This window comes from Zalophus californianus, chromosome 9 (genome assembly GCF_009762305.2).
Source record: "Zalophus californianus isolate mZalCal1 chromosome 9, mZalCal1.pri.v2, whole genome shotgun sequence".
Lineage (NCBI taxonomy): Eukaryota > Metazoa > Chordata > Mammalia > Carnivora > Otariidae > Zalophus > Zalophus californianus.
Window position 1 is genome coordinate 119488589 of NC_045603.1, and position 23159 is coordinate 119511747.

At 36.3% G+C, this 23159-nt stretch overlaps 1 protein-coding gene across 2 annotated transcripts in view; it reads right to left on the reverse strand.

Moving 5' to 3' along the window:
- The window catches only part of SPAG6 (sperm associated antigen 6), a 61816-nt gene that overhangs the window by 8666 nt on the left and 29991 nt on the right, over positions 1 to 23159 (reverse strand). For both annotated transcript variants that reach the window (XM_027595446.1, XM_027595445.2), the window contains exons 5-9: positions 16444 to 16649; positions 15386 to 15559; positions 14075 to 14227; positions 11198 to 11389; positions 2661 to 2777 (exon numbers count right to left, since the gene is read on the reverse strand). In XM_027595446.1, the coding sequence (XP_027451247.1) occupies positions 2661 to 2777; positions 11198 to 11389; positions 14075 to 14227; positions 15386 to 15559; positions 16444 to 16649 (842 nt within the window). The remainder of the gene's footprint in view (positions 1 to 2660; positions 2778 to 11197; positions 11390 to 14074; positions 14228 to 15385; positions 15560 to 16443; positions 16650 to 23159) is intronic.

Consider the following 23159-nt stretch of genomic DNA (forward strand, 5'->3'; position numbering starts at 1 on the left):
GTTCGTGTGTTGAGGGGAAAGAGCCAGTGGAGATGAAGAAATAAATTAGGCAAGACAACAATGACTGACCAGACAAGAAAGGTCCTGAAGAGGGGGCGGGTTTGCATTATGGGAATCCCTGCTCCCTTCTTTGGTCATTGCTACTATGCTCTCTGACAGAAACGCCTTTCTTTCCCCCTCCATTCCCTCTCTTTCTTCAAAGACCAGCTTTATTCCCTTGTACTTCCTGCATCGAAGGCCTCTCTGAATACTTCAGACTGCATTCACTTATTCCTTCTTAAATTAAAAAAAAAAAAATCATGAAATCTAGCACAGTGAAGTGTTTTTGAATTGTTTTGTCTGGTCTCTCAGCTAGATTATAAAGTTCCTTGAAGAACTTTGTCTCATTGATTTTTTTTAATCTATCCCCCAGTGTTTAACAGAGTATTGGGTACGTGTAGGCACTTAGCAGATACTCAAAATTACAAAAAGATCTTGATAATACACATCAACTGGACAATAAAAGATGACACTAGTGGGGCGCCTGGGTGGCTCAGTCAGTTAAGTGTCCCACTCTTGATTTCAGCTCAGGTCATGATCTCAGGGTTGTGAGATCGAGCCCCGCATAGGGCTCCATTCTCAGCGTGAAGACTGGTTAAGATTCTCTCTCTCCCGCTGCCCCTCCTCACCCCCCCTAAGCTCACACTCACGCCTGTGTTCTCGCTCTAAAAAAAAAAAAAGATGACACTAGTATGTATTTCTAAAAAGTGAAATAAGCCTATAGATATATTTGTTCTAAATATATTGTTTGGCCTGGAGAGTTTTCATTACCTCCTATCTCTGACCCCAGCCACATTAAACTAATGTCTTTTTACCTTTTGCCTAGCTTTCTCATCTCTTCCTAGTGTCCTGGTATCCTTAGATTAAGAAAACACAAAATTCTGCCTGAAGCAAATATTCACAAGGCACATTTGTAAGAGTGTATCATATGTGGTACTGTATTTTATCTAGGCTGCCTAACGTCCACAAATCCCACTGGTTCACTCTAGTGACTTATTTTGAACTCAGTTCAGGTTAGTGTTCATTTTCACAGTAGGTTCAATAAACTAGAATATCTCCCTCAGTAGCCTAAAAGATTAGACCATAAATTAAAACTTTCAGAAATAATGTCAGCTACTCATTTTCAAGAGCTGATGACACTTAGATGAGCCACTCATCAACTTACTCCCTCCCCCTTTTAGTTGATCAAATTGACTGCTCAGTTTCTTACCTAGTACCCAAAGGGGGGAAAAAAAAGGTTTGTTTATTTTCCTAGAAGGGGAAGACAGAATCTAAGTGTTTGATACCTAGAACTATATCCTGAGGCAGCCTCAGCAATGTAAAACCTTCTGCTATCCAGTGACTATGGTGCTTGAGGGTCAGCCTATTGGAGATCATGGAAGACAGAGAACAGAAGGCTGTTAGTAGATAGTATTATCTTTCAGATGAGTACCTGAAACTAGACCTATTAGCTGCGGGGCCTCGTTTAAAGGTTGTAACAATATGTAGTTTTTGTTTATTGTTTATAGAAATACAGTATACAAATAGTAATACCTCCTTTATATAGCATTATACCTAACTATTCGCATGAATTTGCCCTCCCCATTTTTATTAATTTTTAAAAATTAACCTTACCACTTCTATGTTTTATTTCTTAAAAACAACATTTTGGGTTTTTCAGTGGGGAGAGGGGGTTTGAATGCTTAATATGTGCCTGGGATTAAGCTAAACCCTTTACATATAATATCCCATTTAATCTTTACAGTCACCTTATAAAATAGGAACTCTTATTACCCCTATTTTATGGGTAATCATACTAAGGTTTAGAAACATCAAGACTTTGCTAAAGATATTACAGCTGGTAAATAGGAGATCCAGGCATGCTAATTCCAGAGCCTGAGCTCACACTATGGGATGCTACTTCCAAAGACCCCATTTTCTTAAATCAAATCTCCTGAGCACAATGTAATTAGTTCTTTATATTTAGGGTTGCCCCCTGGCCATCAATGGCTATGGGGAAACAGTTGTTCTTTCTCAGCCTTTGCTATCAATAGTGGGTCCTGCTGGCTAAGTGCACGTCCAGCAGCTTGACCTTTCTACCTTACTACTTTTAATCTGCAATGATCTAAGAAATATGATGGCTATATTTGTTAAAACTGTTCATAAAATAAGTCAATAAACTCCAAATGAGTGTCTGAGAGCATCTCCAAAAGTGCATGGACTCTGTCATAAATGGCTCAGAGACCTTTATATTTTTCTTTATAAGATCTTTGCAGTGTTCCCAGGTGAGTGAGACTAACAGACACCAGGATAATTACTAAATTACTTATCAATATAAATTATCTGTATTATGAGGTGTTTATATGTTGGCATACTATTACCCCGCAAGAACACTGAGAAAGACAGTACAGAGGCTGTAAAGAAAATGTGAGGAAGAAGGAAGTGTGAATCATTTATATGTGAATTTTATTAATTTATGTTAATTTTATTAACCTATGTTACCCTTCCCGTCACTACAGTCAGTGAGAGCTAAGAAGTAAATGCCTGCACCCATCTTTCGGAAGACATTGACCCAACAGAAAAAAGTTAACAAATCATTTAAATTTTCTTCCCCTACTTCCAGAAAAGAGAGCATTTCTTACCTTACTGAACTGTCCAACCACGTGCTTCAGAATATTGGGAGGTGCATCATACAGAAATGGCTCAAGGGCTGGTAAATAGGTGCATTTTTGTAGGATACTCTTTATGGCTTTTTTACTCTATTGAAATACAAAGCAAAATATAGACCAAAGTAGTAATCAAAGCTTGACCAAAATTCCTGCCTCATGTTCCTAGAATTTGAAAATGAAATGAACTTCCAGGTCTAATCTGCAGTTATTTCATTGTTGAAGAGAGCTGTCAGAGAGACTTCTTATCTGGCATTGGTTTTACCATAGAATACCCAGCCCGTTGTCTTCATGTTAAATTTTAGAACGCACAGTGTATCACTGATGTCCTAAAATCACCCATGAGGAAAGTAAAACTAAAAAGCATAAAGCTATAGACTGTAACTGAATACGTCTTCTATTTTATTGGTACAAATGTACAAACTGTGAGATAACCCACACGTCCTACTGCTCCCAGTCAACAAATAGCAAATAGTTTATTGTACAAAGTCATTATCAACCACTCTGTGTTCTCTAAAGGTTTCGTGGCCTATAGTACAGAGTCAGGAGGATTCTACTGTGTGCGTGATTCAGTGAACATTTGCAGACATGCGGCTGTAGCTCGTGGGGAGAAACTGCCCCATTCACAGGCAAAGCAAAACAGAGAGGATCTCCTTGGCTGCAAAGGAAAGCTCCCCTCAGCAGCAGGGAGCCTATCACCCACAAGCAAAACAGCAGGCACCTTCCCCATTCTCCCCAGCACTCTGTACTTCACAGTGACACCGGGCGTGACCGAGAAGGGTCCTGATGTGACTGTAGCCGTCACTGCGGCCAGCTCTCAGGACACAGCTCGTTGTGACTCTGTTTCCTTGTCTTCAAGCCTGCCCTCTTCACTTTGGAAGGCTTCGCAGTTGGGTTTGTCTACAGCTGTTTTCCACTGGAATTCCACACTTGCTTGTATGTGGTTTTATGCATCGGTGTATCCTTTCCTCTGATCTCTCAGATTCTTTGATTCTCTCTCAGGCCTTAGCCAACCTGGTCTAGTCCTTTTGAAATGTCAAGGAGCATTTTGATGTTTTGCTTTGTTTTTCCCAAGGAGCATTTTGATTTTCACATCACGAATTTTACAACTGGCAAATGGATTCAGGAAAAACTTTCATCACATTTATGCTATCAGTAGAGGCTCTGTTAATTTCATGGTTTCCCAGAGGCCCAGGCTAAGCAGTCCTGTGTAACCTCTTATCTCTTGACACATTTGTCCTCAAACATTGTTTCATAAACTAAATGAAACAAAATAAGGAATGTAAGACATGCCACCCAACTTTCTTCCACAATAGCATAACCTAAATTGGAATTAAATTCTCAATGCCCAACATACCTAGTTATATCTTTGTGAGCCATCTTAGGATCATGGTGACCTTAGCAGGTCAGCAAATTTAACTTAACTGCTCTTGGTAATAAGGTCTACTAATTGTATAGCACAGATCACATCCACTGTGCCATGGTGATGTACTGTCAAGTTATTAATTAAGAACTCTAAAAAGGGTCTAATATCCTACAAATTCACTGAGGTTTACTATCCTTTGTCAAGAAATATACTTGATTTATGACTACATGTACTTCTAGATAGGAATGCATGTCATGATTAATAATCAGCTGTATTTCCCAACATGAAAGAAATATTAGTATATTAGTAAGATTTTATTTACTTGTCAATTTCTGGGCTTAAGATTTTTTAACAACCTTATTGAGATATAATTTACATACCATAAAGTCACTCATTTTAAATGCACAATTCAATGGATTTTTAGTAAATTTACAGAGTTAGGCAACCATCACCACAACCTAATTCTAGAACATCTTCATCATTCCAACAAGGAACCTCATTCCATTTGTAGTCACTCCCCCACCAGCCCTGGGCAATTGCCAACCTATTTTCTGTCTCTATAAATTTTGCTTTTGTGGACAATTCATGTAGGTGGAATCATTTAATATGTGAACTTTTGAGTCTGGCTTCTTTCACTAAGTATAATGTTTTGGGGGTTCCTCCATGTTATAGCATGTATCAGTGCTTCATTCCTTTCACTGTCAAATAGTATTATACAGATTTATCACATATTGTTTATCCATTTACCAGCTGATAGACATTTGGGTTGTTGTTTCCACTTTGGGTAATTATGAATAATGCTTATATGGAGATTCATATACAAATATTTGTGTAGACAAATGTTTTCATTTCTTTTTTTTTTTTAAAGATTTTATTTATTTATTTGACAGAGAGAGACACAGCTAGAGAGGGAACGCAAGCAGGGGGAGTGGGAGAGGGAGAAGCAGGCTTCCCGTGGAGCAGGGAGCCCAATGTGGGGCTCGATCCCAGGACCCTGTGATCATGACCTGAGCTGAAGGCAGCTGCTTAACGACTGAGCCACCCAGGTGCCCCTGTTTTCATTTCTCTTGGGAAGATACCTAGGAGTGAAGCTGTTGGGTGATGATGGTAAATTTATGTCTACTATTTTGAGAAACTGCCAAACTGTTTTTCAACGTGACTGTAACATTTTACATTTCGACCAGTAAGGTAAGAAGGTTCATGATTCTCCATATGATAATCAACACTTGTTATTATCTGTCTTATTAATTGTAGCCATTCTTGTGGGTGTGATGTAGTAGTAGCTCATTATGGTTTTGATTTGCATTTCTCTAGTGACTAATGATGTTGAACATTTTTTCATGTACTGATGGATCATTTGTTGGTGAAATGCTTATTCAAATCTTTTGCCCATTGTTTAATTGGGTTATTTGTCTTCATATTATTGAGTTGTAGGAGCTCTTTATATATTTTGAATGCAAGCCTTTCTTGAATATATTATTTGCAAATAATTTTTTCAAATCTGTGGCTTGTCTTTTGGTTTTCTTAATGGTATCTTTTAAAGCATACCAGGTTTTAAATTTGATGAAACCCAACTTAGGAATGTTTTCATTTATCACTTGAGCTTTAGGTGTCATTTCTAAGAAATTATGCCTAATCCAAAGTTTCAAAGACTTCTCTATTTTCTTCTAAGAGTTTTATAGTCTTAACCCTTATATTTAGATCTATGATCCACTTTTAGCTACTTCTGGTGTATGGTCTAAGACAAGGGTCCAAATTAATATTTTTGTTGGAGAATACAGTAATTGTCTCAGTGCCATTTGCTGAAAAGACTATCCTTTTCACATTAAGTTGCCTTGGAACCTTTGTGAAAAATCAGAAAAGGGTCTATTTCAGATTTTCAAAATTCAATTACATTGATATATATATCTTTATGCAAGCACCACACTATCTTGATATAGCTGCAGCTTTGTAGTAAGTTTTAAAATTGGGCAGTATAAGTCCTTTTACAAGATTGTTTTGGCTAGTCTGGGTCCTTGGCATTTCTATATGAATTTTAGGATCAGCTTCTCAAGTTTGGGGTGGGAGAGGGAAGCCAGTTGGGATTATGATAGAGATTGTATTGAATATTTGGATCAATCTGGGAAGAAGCATTGCTATCTTAATAATATTAAATCTTCCAGTCTATGAACATGGAGTGTCCCTCCATTTATTCAGACCTTCTTTAATTTTTTTCAGCAATGTTTTGTAGTTTTCAGTGTAGAAATCTATACTTCTCTTATTAAATTTATTCCTAAGTATTCTTTTTGATGCTATTGTGAATGAAACTCTTGTCTTAATTTCATATTTTTTTTTAAAGTTTACTTATTTATAACCTCTACACCCAACATGGGGCTGGAACTCACAACCCTGAGATCAAGGGTTGCATGCTCCACCAACTAAGCCAGCCAGGTGCCCCACATGTTTGAATTGTTCATTACCAGCCTATGAAAATATGATAGATTTTTATATATTGGTCATATATGGTGATCTTTAACTCTTAGTAGTTCTAGCATTTTTGTATGTGTGTGTGTCTGTATTCCTTAGAATTTTCACAAACAAGATCATGTCGTATGTTGGGTTTAAAATTTATTAGCCTTTAGAAAATGTGCCTTGTGTTTGGTTATTTATGGCACTGAGCAAAATAAAATCATTCTTACAACTTCATACTGTGAATTATACAGAATTTATATGGAGTAAACACACCCTTTTATTCTCCTATTTCAGTAAATCAAGTAATATTTTACTTTGAAATAATAACAGATTATGAATTTTTCTAATTGTCACAGCATTTAGTAGCTTGTGTTTATCCTTAGACATGTATAATAGATGATGATGTTGGAGAAGGAGTCATGAGCTGTCTATTGAGGGCAACTTGGGTTTGAGCCTGGTTTTCCTATAAAGTAGCATAGCATGTACCAGTTCTACATTCATTCATTTTTCTGTCATTTCTAAAAACTGACTCTGTCCACAATGATAAAAGCTATTGTAAAAACCACAGTAACTAGCAACACTATTTTTTAATCTCTTAACAACATACTTAAGAGGAGTAATTAACAAACTAAAATTGTCAATACTATGCAAATATTTGATACCATTTCAATTGTTTTTCACAGAAAATGAAAGAAATAACAAAAATTATTCATTGTTGCTTTCCTTAATGGATGATCTTTAATGAAAATTGCCTAAAATAAATAATGTTTCTTATTCAAAAGTTAATTTTGTTCTGAAAGCATTCTGGCCCAAAGAGTTATACTTATTAAAAGGAAGGGGGGCGGCGCCTAGGTAGCTCAATCGGTTAAGTGTCTGACTATTGATTTTGGCTCCAGTCATGATCTCAGGGTTGTGAGATTGAGCCCTGCATGGGGCTCTGTGATGGGCATGGAACCCAAGATTATCTCTCTCTTCCTCTCCCTCTGCCCCTCCCCCCAAAAAATTAAAATTAAAAATAAATAAAAGGAAGGGGGAACATAAGAATAAATCTTCATGACCTTGGGTTAGGCAAAGTCTTTTTAGATAAGGCTCCAAAAGTATAAGCAACAAAAGAAAAAATAAATAAATTGAACCTTTAAAATTTTAAAGACTTTTGCTGCAAATAATACCATTAATAAAGTGATGATAACCCACAGAATGGAAGAAAATACTTGTAAATCATACATCTGATGAGGATTTGTATTCAAAATATATAAAGAACACTTATAACTCATTAATAAAAATATAATAGCCCAAATTAAAAATGAGCAAAGGGTCTGATTAGACATTTCTCCAAAGAAGATACACAAATGGCCAATAAGCACATGAAAAGATTTTTCAGCATCATTAACCATCAGGGAAATGCAAATCAAAACCACATTAAGATGCCAATTCACACCTACTAGAATGGCTACAATAAAAAAAAATAAAGGTAATAACAAGTGTCAACAAGAAGGTGGAAACATTGGAACCCTCATGCATTGCTAATGGAATATAAAATGGTACAGCCGTATTGGAAAAGTTTGGTGGTTCCTCAAAATATTAAAAAGAGTTATTGTTTGATCTAGCAATTCTCCTAGGTTTGTACCCAAGAGAAATGAAAACATACATCCACACAAAAACCTGTACAAATATGTTCATAGCAGCATTATTTATCATAATAAAAAGAGTAGAAACAGCCCAAATGTCCATCAACTGGTGAATGAGTAAACAAAATGTAGTATAGTGATACAATGGAATATTATTTGAGAATAAAAAGGAAGAAAATATTGATACATGCTACAACATGGATGAACCTTGAAACTTACGCTAAATGAAAAGAAGCCAGGCACAAAAGACCACTTATAATGTATGATTCTATTTAAATGAAATGTCCAGAAGAGGCAAATCTCCAATGACAGAAGGTAAATTAATGGCTGCCTGGGGCTAGGCAGGGAGGGTATGGAGTGACTGCTCACAGGGGAATGAAAAGATTCTAAAATTAGATTGTGGTGACGGTTGCATCTGTGAATATACTAAAACCACTGAACTATAGACTTTAAATGGGCGAGCTGTATGGCATATGAACTATATTTCAATAAAGCTGTTAAAAAATGAAGGGAAACAACCATGCTGACAAGAACACAATAATTAAATCAAATAATCTCAGAAATACTTTCATAACTAAGGTGATAGAATGAACTTAACTCAAATGCCAAACTACGATGGACCGTTTCAATATGATGCCTCTAAATCAAAACATATGAAAATGCAACTGTGTGAACATTTTCAAAATATATGTAGGTGAGCTTATTAGATAAAAGATGGATTTTTTTCCCATTTTTAATAAGGTGCAGGCAGATATAAAGCTATGTGAAAACATGTGAGCAATTCCAAGGGACTGCTCATTGGTTCTCCTGGATCAGAACCAATTAGAGAATGCTTACAGAAGCTGACATGTCTTTGGGACAAAATGAACTTGAACATGGCCTTTAATTTGAAAGCTGCCACAGAGTAACAAATGAGAAATACCATTAGACAGTTCCTAAAGCTCTTGGATACATTTTTCCCTACTGAGATAATGTCAAACCAAACAGACTTGGACTTTCATTCGAAAGCCTTTAAAACAACCAATGTTAGAATCCAAGAAAGCTTGCAGAAGCAAAAATAATAAGTCCCTACAATAAGAAAATATTTGGATGGACTTAAAGCCTTGGAAGGACTGCTGACAGGATAACGATTAATAAAGATCCCACTTTTTAATTTAATACCCATTGTATATCCTGAAAGTAAATATTCTATCAAATACAGGCAGAAGGAACCTTAACTTCTATTAGTGAACCTGAATGTTTTAATAAAACTACTTCTGTTAAACTTACAATAAAAATGATCTTACTTCAAAAGGTGAAGTTTTCAAACTTATTTTACTCTAGTGATATTTATACAACAAAACAGCATAATAATTCATTAAAAACCAAGTTACATAAACTTAGTAGTATATAAAAAGTATTTAGTGCTACCTAAGACACTATTTGCAAGGGTTTCTCAAACTACAATTACTATTGATTCACTATTACTCATGCTGTAGCTGATATATTCCTTTATTTCCAAAATGTAAAGGAAAATAAAAGTTGTTACATGCAGGAATCTGAACGTGATAAAGACTATTAGTAATTTGCCTCATGATAGTCTAGAAGTTGAACATGATTACTATTATATTTTGACACAGCTTATACCTGCAGAGACCCTGCAGAGGAGACCATAGTCATTGGACCGCGAGCGAGAGGAGGGAGGAGGCGTGAGGAGGAGGAGGCCGGGGTGGGAATGAGAGGGAAGAGGGAGCACGAAAAGGCAAGCATGGTAATGGGCTAAAGAAATATGAGGCAAAAAGTGAACTACATGCATAAGCTAAAATTATACATATGTAAATCAGCTGTACTTGGACAACTCAAAACTGGAAATGTAATTGTGGTTTCTCACCAGAAAGCCAAAGAATCACAGAACTGTTAAACAGGGAAAGGCCTTAGCATATTGTCAATCGTCCTCTCTACCAAGCATTGCAAAGGAATATACTCAACACTGTGGAGAAATGTAAGGGGAGCCCCAAATCTATTAAGTCATTGCTTTGATCTAGAAAGTCTTATAAAAATTGAAAAAATGTTAATGTTAGAAATTCCCTTAATGAATGTGTAGAAAAACAACACATAAACATAACCAAATAAACATAAAGTCACCTTTATAAGATTTATAAATCCAATAAATGACACACTATATACTTTCAGAGTCCCTCAGCTATATAGTTCAAGTAAACTTCCTGCCTTACTATACCATCTAAAGTTGCTTCAGGAAATGTGCTTTCCTATTTGTTAATTTATTGTTTTAACTAAATTTAAATGTCATTTAACTTATTCGTGTTAATTTTATTTTGAATTATTATTATCTTTTCTGTGTACTTTCCTCAGTCTAAGTCAATTCTGAAAACTGCTTTCAAAAAGGTACATGTTTTCTTAAGGGAGTTATGCTGGGAAACATTTTTTTCTTTCTTTGAAATTCTAAAATTATTAAACAACCCATCCTAATTAAGTGTATGTTTTGTGAATCATTCTAGAAGTTAATATTTTTTTAAGAAACCTTGCTTTTTAAAAAACACATGATTTTAAAATGTTTAACTTAGTGAATTTATGGGCATTTTTCTTGTAAGGAACAAACATAAAACATATAATTAAAAGATCAAGCAGAGTTAGGAGAGGTAAATCATAGCTTCAGGAATACCCTCTGACAAGCTGCATTATGTCTTTTGAAAGCACCTTAAATTCTTTTGGACTCAATTTTTTAATATTAACTGGACTAAAGTTCTAATTCCACCTTCAAAATCCTATTATTCAATTCCTATTCCATAAGAAAAGTCAACATGAACGTAGAATGCAAAAACCAGACATTCATTTTACAAACCACTTTGCACCTATAGAGAACTTCCTTTAAACTATAGCACTGTTAGAGATAAGGGTAACCCATTTTCAAAGAAAAGCCACCTCAGTTCTTCTGATAAATTTCTATTTCTCGACTAATAAAATCAATATTATCCATAATGATAATTAAAACATTTAAAATTACATATTTTTCAGAATGAGTCAAATCTAACAAATCTTCATACAACTGTTAAAAATTAAGCACTTACCTTTACTTGAAGATCCTCGGAACTTTCTGTTGACATGTACAATGAAAGCAGAACCGGCAAGGTGTTTGTGACTGCAACAGCCCGGGCGTGCTCTGGAGTGTGTCTCCCGATCTGTCCTAAGGCCCAAGCAGCAGCAGCCTTAATATGATCTTCTGGTTCTTCTGACAAGCAGACTGACAACTGGGGCACACCCTGCAGGGTTGATCAAAAGCGCAAGTGTTATGAATCTAGAGCAGGATTAAAGAGTCTTCCATGTCTCTCAAACATTAGAAGAAATCATTTTGGCCTTGATCCTTTTTTTCCTAAATGGTTCAGTAAATGAGCACATCACAGGGGCTGTCATTTTTCAAGTCAATAAAATGACTAGAACTAATTTACCTTAATTATCTGTAACAATCCAACTAAACTAAGAATATCTCTGCTAGCATTTACTCCCCAAATAGAGAGGCATTTAACTAAACAACAGATGCCCCAGACTAGTATGTTATAGGCAAAACCAGATTCCACTGTGACAAAATAAAAGTGTTCAGGATTTTAAAACCTTTCATTGTCCTTTATTTAAAAAGTTAGAATCCTTTAAAAAAAAATGCCTTTCACCAAGTATAATAGATCTGAGAACAAAATAACCACTATAGATCCAAAATCAAATGAATGAGCAAGAATCCTATTTAAGTAACTTTTAGATGAAATAGATTCACTAAAAACTTTCCTGAAATAGTAAATAATTTTCACTTCTTTTGGCTGAGTTTTAAATGATAATTTTGCCCATTTTAACATGACTAAATGTCAAAATAGAATGATTACTTTTGTTACATAGGTATCATGTACTTATATTTTACACAGGCTTCAATTTTATCTCAATAAGCAAAACAGAATTAACTAAAGGGTTATATTCCCAAGGAAGACTCAAATAACCAAATCAAATTATAATTCCAGATTCTATATAGGCATCATTTTCTAGTGAATTTGAGACTATAATAATTATCACCTTAAATTTAGTATCACAAAAGCCATTATCACAAGGTCAGGCTACCATAGCAAAGGCCAAATGATCATATATATTTTCTTTTTGTCCACCTTAAAATTCAGTTATTAGTAAGACTAATTTCCTGAAGAAATCTGCCGTATCTCTTCACTGGCTTCTTTCTTACAACTAAAAATGTGTGTCTGCCAATACAAAAAAGGTCAGATCTGTCTTCAGAATGAGGCAACTTCCAGAAACCCCATACTTCTGGGATATATCACGAATGAAGCAGAGGAAGAGAAGACACCTTTATCCCCATCCCCCAAATTCTGACTTATGGGCCTCCAATGTTATGACTATCAAATGATATAAGGAACATGAATGTGCTTTGAGAATTATAAAGTGTGATGTAAATGGGAGTTGTTGTTACTGGTCCTTACAGTGCCCCATAGGGCAAGGAAAGAGTCATGCAGCCCATTCGCGTGCCTCGAACTGCTGCCGCCACCACCCCCATCTTCACTAACTGAAAGGCAAACTAGGTAGGAGAGGCCAGCGGCAACCCTAGACCAAAGGAGGGAAGTGCCTCCTGGTTAGTTGGGGGAAGAAATACAGGAAGCAAAAGTAATTGCTTCTTTCATCCTTCTTCCTATGTGTAAGCTTTCTGACTATGCACAAAAGAACTGCAAATCAAAAATCCCAATAACATCCCCATGGCGACCCTTCAGAAAGCACTACTGCTCTAGTCACTCTCATAGTCTTTGGTAATAGAAGAACTAAAGGAAAAGCGCAGGATAAAATGGGAGTGAAGCAAAGAATTATCAAGGAATTGGTAGAAAATAAAGATCTGAGGTTCCTCTTTATTCTGAGGATTAGCAAGAGATAAAAGAAGAAAAAAACACACCCCCCCCCCCCCGCACTTCTGTTTAGCACACAGCAGCAGGTTTTCCATGCTGATAAGAAACCCACACCCTAGAGGGTTGCCAGAGACACTGTAAGCATACAGCCTTTGAAGTATTCTTTGGGAAATCAATATTTATTCATTCAACAAATATTACTGAGCACCTACTATGTGCCAAGGCTACACTCCATGCTGGGTTAATACCTACCTGAGATAAGGCCAAATCCCTAGAGCAAGGAAACAAAAACATTACTATCTGATGTGTGCTCTGAATTGCCTCCATCTAAGAAGAGAAATCAGTTCATGAAAGCTAACAGAGAGAAGGTAGATAAAGAAGGGATGTCCTAGCCCTGTCATCTTTTACCCAAATGACAGGAAAGGGGGTAATGTATAGACCTCAGAGAATAATGAAAATGAATACCAGGCATGTCATTTATAACAGCTGTATTTTTTAAAAATATTTATTTATTTGAGAGAAAGAGCATGCGCAAGCAGGGGTTGGGGGGTGGGTAAGTGGTAGAGGGCAAGAGAGAGCATCCCTAAGCAGACTGACTACCCACTGACCATAGAGCCGACGTGGGGCTTGATCCCAGGACCCCGAGATCATGACCTAAACCGAAACCAAGAGACAGATGCTCAACGAACTAAGCCACCCAGGCGCCCCTAAAACAGTTGTTTTTAATCAAAGTTTGCTTTATATGACTGTAAATATGTAGTCAATCCTTTGAGATAGATACTTAATATTTAAGTACAGATAATACTAAAACTCGGAAGTGTTGATAGTTTGTCGATACTAAACACTGGCTAAAACTTTAAACTTCTGCAAAGTAAATCTTACTTCAAGCATTGCTTTGGGAAACTTACTAATAAGCCTTGAAAAAAAGCTGAAGATTTTCTGAGGTAATTCTTTCACCCCGGTCAGTTCTATTTTATTCTCTGTGGGAGGGCATTCACGTGTGGTTCTGGGTTAGCACATCTCACTGCAATAACTAGAGGAAACGAAACAAGCACAGACCTTGGAAATGATCACTGCCATTGCCAGGTTCTCAGAATGAGCCGCTACATAACCAAGCATCATGATGCCAGGCAGTCTTATGTTTCCTTTGCAGGACCCGATACAATCAATCACGGCAGCCACTCCTCCGGCGTTAACGATCAACTGCGAAAGCTAGGAGGAGAAGAGAGTCAGAGCTTCGTGACCATGAAGCATGAGATTATCTTTAAATCTTAACTTTAGTCTTGCCCAATTTTTTTATTTAGGACCTAAAAACCATCTGGTGAAATCTGAAATACCATTTAGTGAGACTGTTGTATTCATTAAGGAATATATAAGTAGAATAATCCTGCTATTTCAAATGTGCAGACATACTCATTGTGAGGAGCCACTCTGTGGTTCAGTTTTTCATGCATCAAAAGCACAACTTTTATCCTTATTGCAATAGATGTCAAAATTCCTCACCTAGACACTAAGCCTAGGGCTGGTTCATAACTAGCTAACTACTGAAACCCCCAATCACAATGTGTGAGTGTGAAGCACATCAATCACTGAATGCTAAAAGACAGTGTCAGCCTTGAACTATTCTAGCTGAATTATCCCCCCTTTGCTAGCAATGACTACTAGCGGATTGCACTTCACTCTTGAAAAATCTCAACCAAATGAAGATGTTAGGTGACATAAAGAATGAGGACTTTAAAGTTTCGTGAAATGAAATTGATTAGTCAAAATATACACAGAAAAAGATACAACTTCAGAATCCACCCAGATTTCCTTCCTCTCTACTCCTTCAGCATCTGAGAACTCAAGCAGTACAGAGGTTGTCCCAGACTGTGGGCCTGGTGGTCCCCTCAGACCTGGAGGCATGCTGTCTCTCACTACTCCCAGCTAACCTAGGATGACAAAAGTCCACGCCCCCCCCACCATCTAGAAATGGAAAGCAGGAAATTATTAAAAACTGAGATTTTAGACTCAAATTCCATTGATATAACCCAGCGGTTCTCAACTAGGGGCACTTGTATCCCCTGGGAAACATCTGGCCATATATGGAGACTTTTTTTATCAGGATGGGGTTGGGGTGCTACTGGGATCTAGTGGGCAGAGGGCAGGGGATGCTGCTGAACATCCACCCTACCATGTACAGGACAGCCCCCCACGACAAACAATTACCTAGTCCAAAATGTCCATAGTGCTGAGGATGAGAAGCCCTGAGCTAATCAGATCATGTGGCACAGCATTTGTGCCCTGTAAACAAGTTGATGTTTTGTTTAAATACTAAAACTAGCTATATATTACTGTATTTTAAAACCTTAATTTTTTTTTTTTTTTTACCTCAGGTGTATGTTTTGCAATCTCTCTAATTAAAGTAGAAGCATTTTTCTTCACGTATTCGTCTTTGTCCTTCAGGCAGGTGAGTACAACTGGAAAAATCTCTGCTTCCACCACCATTTCTGCCAGATCCACAGAATGTTTTGCAATCTGACTAAGAACTGAAAGGACCTGACGCTGTTAAACAAAAACCAAAATAAAACCAAACATGACACAGAGCTTGCTGCAGAGTTCTGATTTAAACAGCTTTATACACACTCAAATTCCTTTATAAAAAGGAAAAAACAATTACTTTTCTAACAGAACCTTAGATTTAGGACCCTTGAGACTATCAATTCCTAGTCTTATACCTAGACAATTTCTTAAATTCCCTAATTCCCAAATTAAATGCCTTCATTCTTCTGTGGACTCTTTAAATTCCTTATCTATGCAGATGATCGAAGAATATGATCTTTGGATGAATAGTATTCTTAATTAATACTTACATGGTTAATTTATAACACATGTAGTACAAAAATGATCAAGCAGAAGTAACATCTTACTTTTGGCATCATGCTGATAACATTTCAAAGAACTTTCCATTACTTAGTTAACATTAACAATTTTAGAATCTTATAGAATGTAACTACTAGAATGGCAAAGTATAATTAACTATTTACTGAAAATCAAAGTTTAGAAAGCTATAAAAAGACTAAGATAAATATGGCAATTTTCATAAGAAACTTACATAAAACAGTGGTGGGCTAGAAGACCTTTAGATCCTTTCCAACCCTGAGATTCAGTATTATGTAATTCCTTATTTTGATGAGTAATGTTAATACCGATGCTACTCCCAGTTTTCAGCATTGGACATATTTTAACCAGATATGTCCGTCCACTGTCCGATCTTTACAGCATAAGATTCACATATTAAAAGACCAAACACATAACATACCCTCTCTGTTTTAAATGATAAATTTTCTAATTATTTCTAAATGTGTAATATTAATCTACCCACATTTCTATTTTCTTAGGTAATCAGAAGGCTGATTTGTTTGTTTTTTAACTTTATTTTTAAATACCTTTAATTTAGAATCAGGGTTCAGGATCATCTGGGCTAAGTGAGCAATAGCTCCTGCGTCCACTACCGTCTGTGCTAACTCCGGAGAATGCTTTGAAATATCACTGAGGGCCGAAGCAGCAATCCTTTTCAAAGCAATTTCTGGCTCCTGGATACAGAGTACTAAAAGAGGAACAGCTCCCGCATCCACCACAGCTTGTGACAGTTCTGTGGGTCCAAGAAAAGTAATTAAGTGAGTATGGGTGACTGACCCTTGTGCAAGCCATTTTTCACCCTGACAGATACAGCAAAGAAAAAAGGGGAGGGTGTACTTCACTGTCTCGACATCTGCATTTCAAATCAGCCTTTCTGGTTTCATAAACCATGTGGACCAATCCTGAGCTGAAAAGAATACAGGTCAATAGATGGACCTCCATTTACATGAACACATTTGAGGTAGATTAGGCTGAAATGGCTTGTTATTCTTTTTTTTTTTTTTAAGAGAGTAAGCAGATGTCAGCTGTTTAAGCTCTGACAATTCTGCACTTCTCAATAGGCAAGCATTTTATGCATGGTTTACAATAACAGAGAAAATTAAAGTACCAAAAATTTACCAACCACACTAATTAGGCAGTATTTTGTGCTATTTACATGAGTAAACATTAACATGAATCTTGTGCCAATAATGTCAATTTTTAAATTCCTTTCATCTTATAGTACTTTTAAAAGATTTTAACTTATTCAGAAATTAAAAGGTGCATTTTCATTGTACATATAAAATGAGATCTACAACAGAACAACATATTTTATATGTAAATGTTAATGTTTAAAGGAATAAATTTATCGTAAACTTTCATATCAGAAATAAAATATTTTGAATATACATGTTGATTTGCTTGTGTGTCCAAGACAAACAGCTATAAAAATAACACATTTTAAATTGTAGAGAATGGGAAATGAGCAGGCAGACCCATAAAAATATATGTAGAAAATGTCTTTTGAGAAGCATAAAACACCATACATAGTTATGGATTCTCCCCTCATTGTATCCATGGCCTCTCTTACTAAATCACATATACCCATTTCTAGAATCTCTTCCTTTCAAATTATGTTCTCATCTTCCCAGATTTGTAGTGCCTTGGTAATTTATGTCTTAATAGTCAAGCTAAGATATCTATTTAGCATATCACTTAAAGTCTTTAATTAAAAAAATAGTATTAATTTTTCAAAAGATTGGTGATATCACATTTTCTAAAAGGAAATAATGTTAGAAAATACAGGTTATACTATCCAATATTTGTTTTCCTTCAATTATTATAATTATCTTAGAAGTTATAGTATTATATAAATGGTTCATTCATCCTTTCATTAAACATGTATCAATCAAAGGTTATTATGTGCCAGACTCAAATCTGGTACAGATGACACACTTGTACAAATTAACACTACGTTGATTAGCAAATATATTTCAATTAAAAAAATCTAACGTGGAATACGAACTACAATGGGAAGTCAATATGTAATCTCAAGAACAAGAGGCAGGTAAGAGGACGATGGTTAAAAAAAAAAAGACAACAGCAACAGACTGGAATATCAACCTCGAAATATAACAGATTCCTCAGAAGCTTCTCTGGGATTCTGCTGTGATTGCCTTAAGACCAATAAGCCAGCAGGTGAAACAGGTGATTACTGTATCTCTCCTACCACCCCCACCCAAGGGAAATGGAAAGAAAGCATAAAGTGTGATATTATATGTAATTTATAGACATAATTTTCATATTTTATGTTAATTAACATAAAATAGGAACATAATAGTAACTTAATTCAGTTCAGTCCAAATTATACAGGTGTCATATGGTAATATCAACTTTATGTGTACATATTTAAGGGCACCTGGAACATATACACAGACAGTCCCCAACTTAGGATGGTTTGGCTTAAGATTTTTCAACTTTATGATCATGCAAAAGCAATATACGTTCAGCAGAAACTGCAATTTGAATTTTGAATTTGGATCTTTTCCCAGGCTAGTGATACATACACAATACAATACTCTCGTGATGCTGGGCAGTGGCGAGCCTCAGCTCTGCCAGCCACAGGACCGAAAGGTTAAACAACCAATACGCTTACAAGCATGCTGCACCCACACAGCCATTCCATTTTTCACTTTCAGTGCAGTATTCAATAAATTACATGACACATTCAGCACTTTATTATAAAAAGGGCTCTGTGTTAGATGGCTTTGCCCAACTGTAGGCTAATGTGTTTTGAGCACGTTTCAGGTAGGCTAGGCTAAGCTATGATGTGCAGTAGGTTAGGTGTAGCAAATGCATTTTTAACTTGGGATATTTTCAGTTTCACAATGGATTTACCAGGATATAACCCTATTGTAAGTTGAGTGAGATCTGAAACAGGCTGCATTTATTTTGGGAGAGTATAAAGAGTAGTTTATCTATTTATGTTTGCTCAGTTTTATTTCTATTTTCTAGGAGTAAGAATGTGCAGTAAACTACAACTGTTTAAAAGTACTATTAACAGGGGAGCCTGTGTGGTTCAGGTCATGATCCTGGGATCCTGGGATTGAGCCCGGCATCAGGCTCCCTGCTCAACAGGGAGCCTACTTCTCCATCTCCCTCTGCTTCTCCCCTTGCTTGTGCTCTCTCTCTCTCTGTCATATAAAATATTTTTAAAAAATAAAAGTACTATTAATAAAAACTAAGGTTCTTTTTAAAAAAAAATCTACTATCTTTGTAATTCCCATGCATTTTATCCTTTCCTTGAATAACTGTTAGAGTGCCATATCCTCCTTTTCCTGAAATCTATAATGTTATTAAGAAAGCAAACTCTGTTCTTCTGACTTGTTACCCAGTCCCATCCTCAGCTGTTTTATATTCTCTCCAGAATAGTGATGGTAAATGTGGGGAAGGCTGGGGATGGCACTGGAGAAATATTTACTGTGAAGGTAATGAAGCTTCCAAGAACATGGGTTGGGCCTACCAGTTCTGTACTTGAGATCTCATATACATCACATCTCCAGATTTATGTGGTCCTATAAAAACTGGGATCAGAAACACACTGTTATTTATAAATGATGGTATTCTATTACCTTCATACACATATAAGGCATAAAGCAGTGTATATACAGGTAAAAATACAGTAGGCCTAAAGAATGCACACCGTACTATATTACACACACTACAGACTATTTCATCCTCCCTCCGTTGCTACTCTTTTTCCTATGGCATATCTTTCTCCTCTTCCCTATGGTTGCTTCCTCTGGCATTTCTGTGCCAGTCACTGTTGGTGTCGACCCAGTAGCCTTTGTCAGCCAAGGCATGAGTAGAAGTCAACTAGAAGCATCTGTGAAACGGTTTTTTCTCTGTCGTCAATAGATACACACAGAAGGAAACTCTGACTCTTTGCTGGAAATGGCCAAGTGTATGAATGACATCTACAACTCCTACATCCATCTTGCAATGATAATGGAAGAAATCACCAATATTCTGAGGATGACTGAGTATAAAAATGAAAAACACTTGGGTCCTCCATGACACTGTTCAGCTGCATAACCAACCTTGGAACTGCCCTGACTCTGAACTTGTGTGTCATGTAAAATAAAAAATGTCCTTATTTTTAAGCCATTTGTACTTGATATTCTGTAACTTACAGCCCAAAACATCCCAGTGTAATCCTGTCCTCTCTCATGCTCGGTACATTTACATATTTTCCTCTCTTCCTCTGGTCATTGGGTGTTCATTAAGGGCTTACTATGTGCTAGAAACCTGCCTAGATCTTGGGGAAGCAGAATAGAGTAAAACATTGTTCTGTTCTAACAGAGTTGGCTCAGGGTGAAGGTACAAACAGACCACACCAAGTAAGAGCAAAGAGTCAAGTCTGTGGAGCAGGCGGGGAAACCGCATATGTAGGGGTGTCACAGGCCGTGTTTCCCATATTACTTCCTTCTCCCCTTTCCTGTGTCCTACACTTCTCTATTCGGACAAAAGCAATGGTAACCAAAGCACATGCCAATTCTGGTACATCTAAAAATTACTTCCCATAACAGAAATCTCACGGAGTTCATTTCTAGCTCTAATTTGAAAATAAGTTTTGGTTGTTAATTATCATACTTACAAAATCAAAGATTGATACAGACTCAGATGCTGATTACAGGTTTGACCAAAGCAAAGCAGTGAATCAAGAAGTTTATCTTAGGACCCGAAAATAGCTTCATTTTAAATTTTAAATAAATCTTCAAAAATTAGTTTTAAAAAAAATAAATCTCTTATGCAATAACATTCAACATAATCATTACCGTTAGATAACAAGCAAGATTAGTAGTTATACAATGAAAAATGCAGAGAAAGAAGGTTATATATTATACCAACACACTAAGAATTTATAGTGAATTGATGGTACCATTGCTGATATATTTTTCTTCTCAATTTGCCAAATTTTCTTCGATGTGGTTATAAATTTTTTAAAAATAAAAGAAACGTGAACACGTCTTTTGTCCATACATACAGCCACTGCTGCATTAACTATACTAGTATTACTATTACAAAGGAAAAATAAACATTTTAGCTTATTTCTCAAGATGGCAGGAATTTTCTTATTTTAAAAAATGGTGGGAATCTATGTCTCCTTTAAGCATTCTGAAAATTAAAAATCTTGAAAATTATTAATACATAGTAGAAGTATTATCCGTTTACTTTTTCACACTTGCCCTCTTGCCTTAATTTACGCCCTTATTACATTTAAGTTAAAATTACATTTTTAAAATGTGAAGCATTATTCATTTGTAACAATTTTTTAGACTGCAAATTGTCAGAGGGAATAAAACTATCCAATAGCACTTGCTTTTTCATCAATAGTAATGAAGGCCATTTATTGCAGACATGTAGACAACTGAATATCCAGTCCTCAGACCTGATGGTCAGCTGTTTTCAGTAAAGGAACAACTGTTCTACTGGGCCGCAGGAACAGCTCACTGTTGAGTGAAGGAAGGAAGGCAGCCTCCTCCAGGGGACTGTGACATGGGTGGTCATCCGTCACACTTCTCTCTGCCTCTCTCAATTTTTCCATGATCCTTTCTACTAGCATTTGTAAAGGCTTATGTGCATACAATTCTTTGAATATTCTTAATATGAAATTTTTGGGTGAGAACTCCTTGCTTCTCACAGAGTTGCTTTTTCTTAAGGATTTTATTCTGTGCTGTTCTTGGGACCTGGGTTTGTGTTTTTGTTTTTGTTTTCCTAACAAAATAAAGGCTGAACTTGTGGCACTCTCTCACTGAGAGGTGTGAAGGATTACAACTTCAATGGATGAAAGTCTTTAATACAGAAAAATAAAAAATTCTCAGGACACTTTGATTTTAAAACAAAAAGACACAGCATAAAGGGAGGACTTTTAAGAACAACAATACTCATAAAATTAGTACTGCCTAGAGCTGGATGAATGGAATATTAGAAATGGCTTTATGCTGGCCAGAAGAGGCCAGTGCCCATCAGTGTATAACAGCCATGGCTATAGCAGGAAAAACAGGGATTTTGCTTTAATGGTGCTCCCGGTGGCTTCCACCCCTCCTCTTAATTGCTGTGGCTGTTTGTTTAGATCTGGAGGGGTGAACTCAAATGTCCACAGGGCCCAGGCAAGGACCTCAAATAAGTGAAGTCAGAGGGTATAAGAAAAACACTGAGAAGGGGAGCAGTCGAAGCCTGGAAAAGCACACGCACCAGCTCCCAGCAGCGGAATTACTTCGCTTGAGCCGGGTGCTGCCACGTAGGAACATAAGCCTACTGTCATCAGACCCTATGATGTTTCAAGAGAAGCCAGAAATCTGGTTTTTAATGTGAAATCACCTGGTTTTTTAAGTGTGGGCAACCTTTTTTTTTTTTTTTTAAGAACACTCTGTGAGACCATATAGTGCAGGCCAAAAAAAACACATCCAACTGTGGGCCAGCTACAGCCTGCAACCATCATTTCACAACCCTGGGCTTAAACTTTATACCTTCTAAAATGACCTGTGGGAGGCTCTGGATGTGGAAAGGTAATGTGCTTTCTACCTTTGATTCTTGAAGTCATGTTTTGGAGTCATAAAAGAATCACTATAAGTGAAATAAAAATAAAAATTTCAGCGCCAAATTTCAAGAAACTGATGAAAACCTAATAGTTGGCCTGCAAAAAAAGAATTAACCTAAATATATATTATGATACTTAGCTAATTTTTCTGCTCATAACAGAGATGTAGGAGAGAAGACTGTGCAAAACTAAGTGATCTAGCAGGAGAATTCATAAAAAGGACTCAAAATGAAGAGACTCTCCAATAAGAAAAAAAGGAAGAAAAAATATGAATTTCGCACACTAATTCAGAAATAATTAGGCAAATCGAACACCTCAGGAACTCTAATTTCTTTTAACTTTATTGCTTTTTAAGATTATTTTTTCAAACACCATTTTTAATCAATGTCTCTAAGCCCTACAAGTTATATTAAAAACTAAAAGCAAGTCATGAATCATCATTTCTCTGTTTATCCATTTAAAGATAGGACAGTTTTTGCATCTGGATATAAAAGATATCACTAGCATTTCAGAAATAAAGCAGGTAAAAGATACATTTAAATTTGACTACACACTTATGACGTTAATCTTACGTTATAAAAGTCACCCCATTCAACCAAACTTTTCATGATTTGGTAAAATTACAGTAAAAGCCAAATATGGTGTTGCAATTGCCAAAGC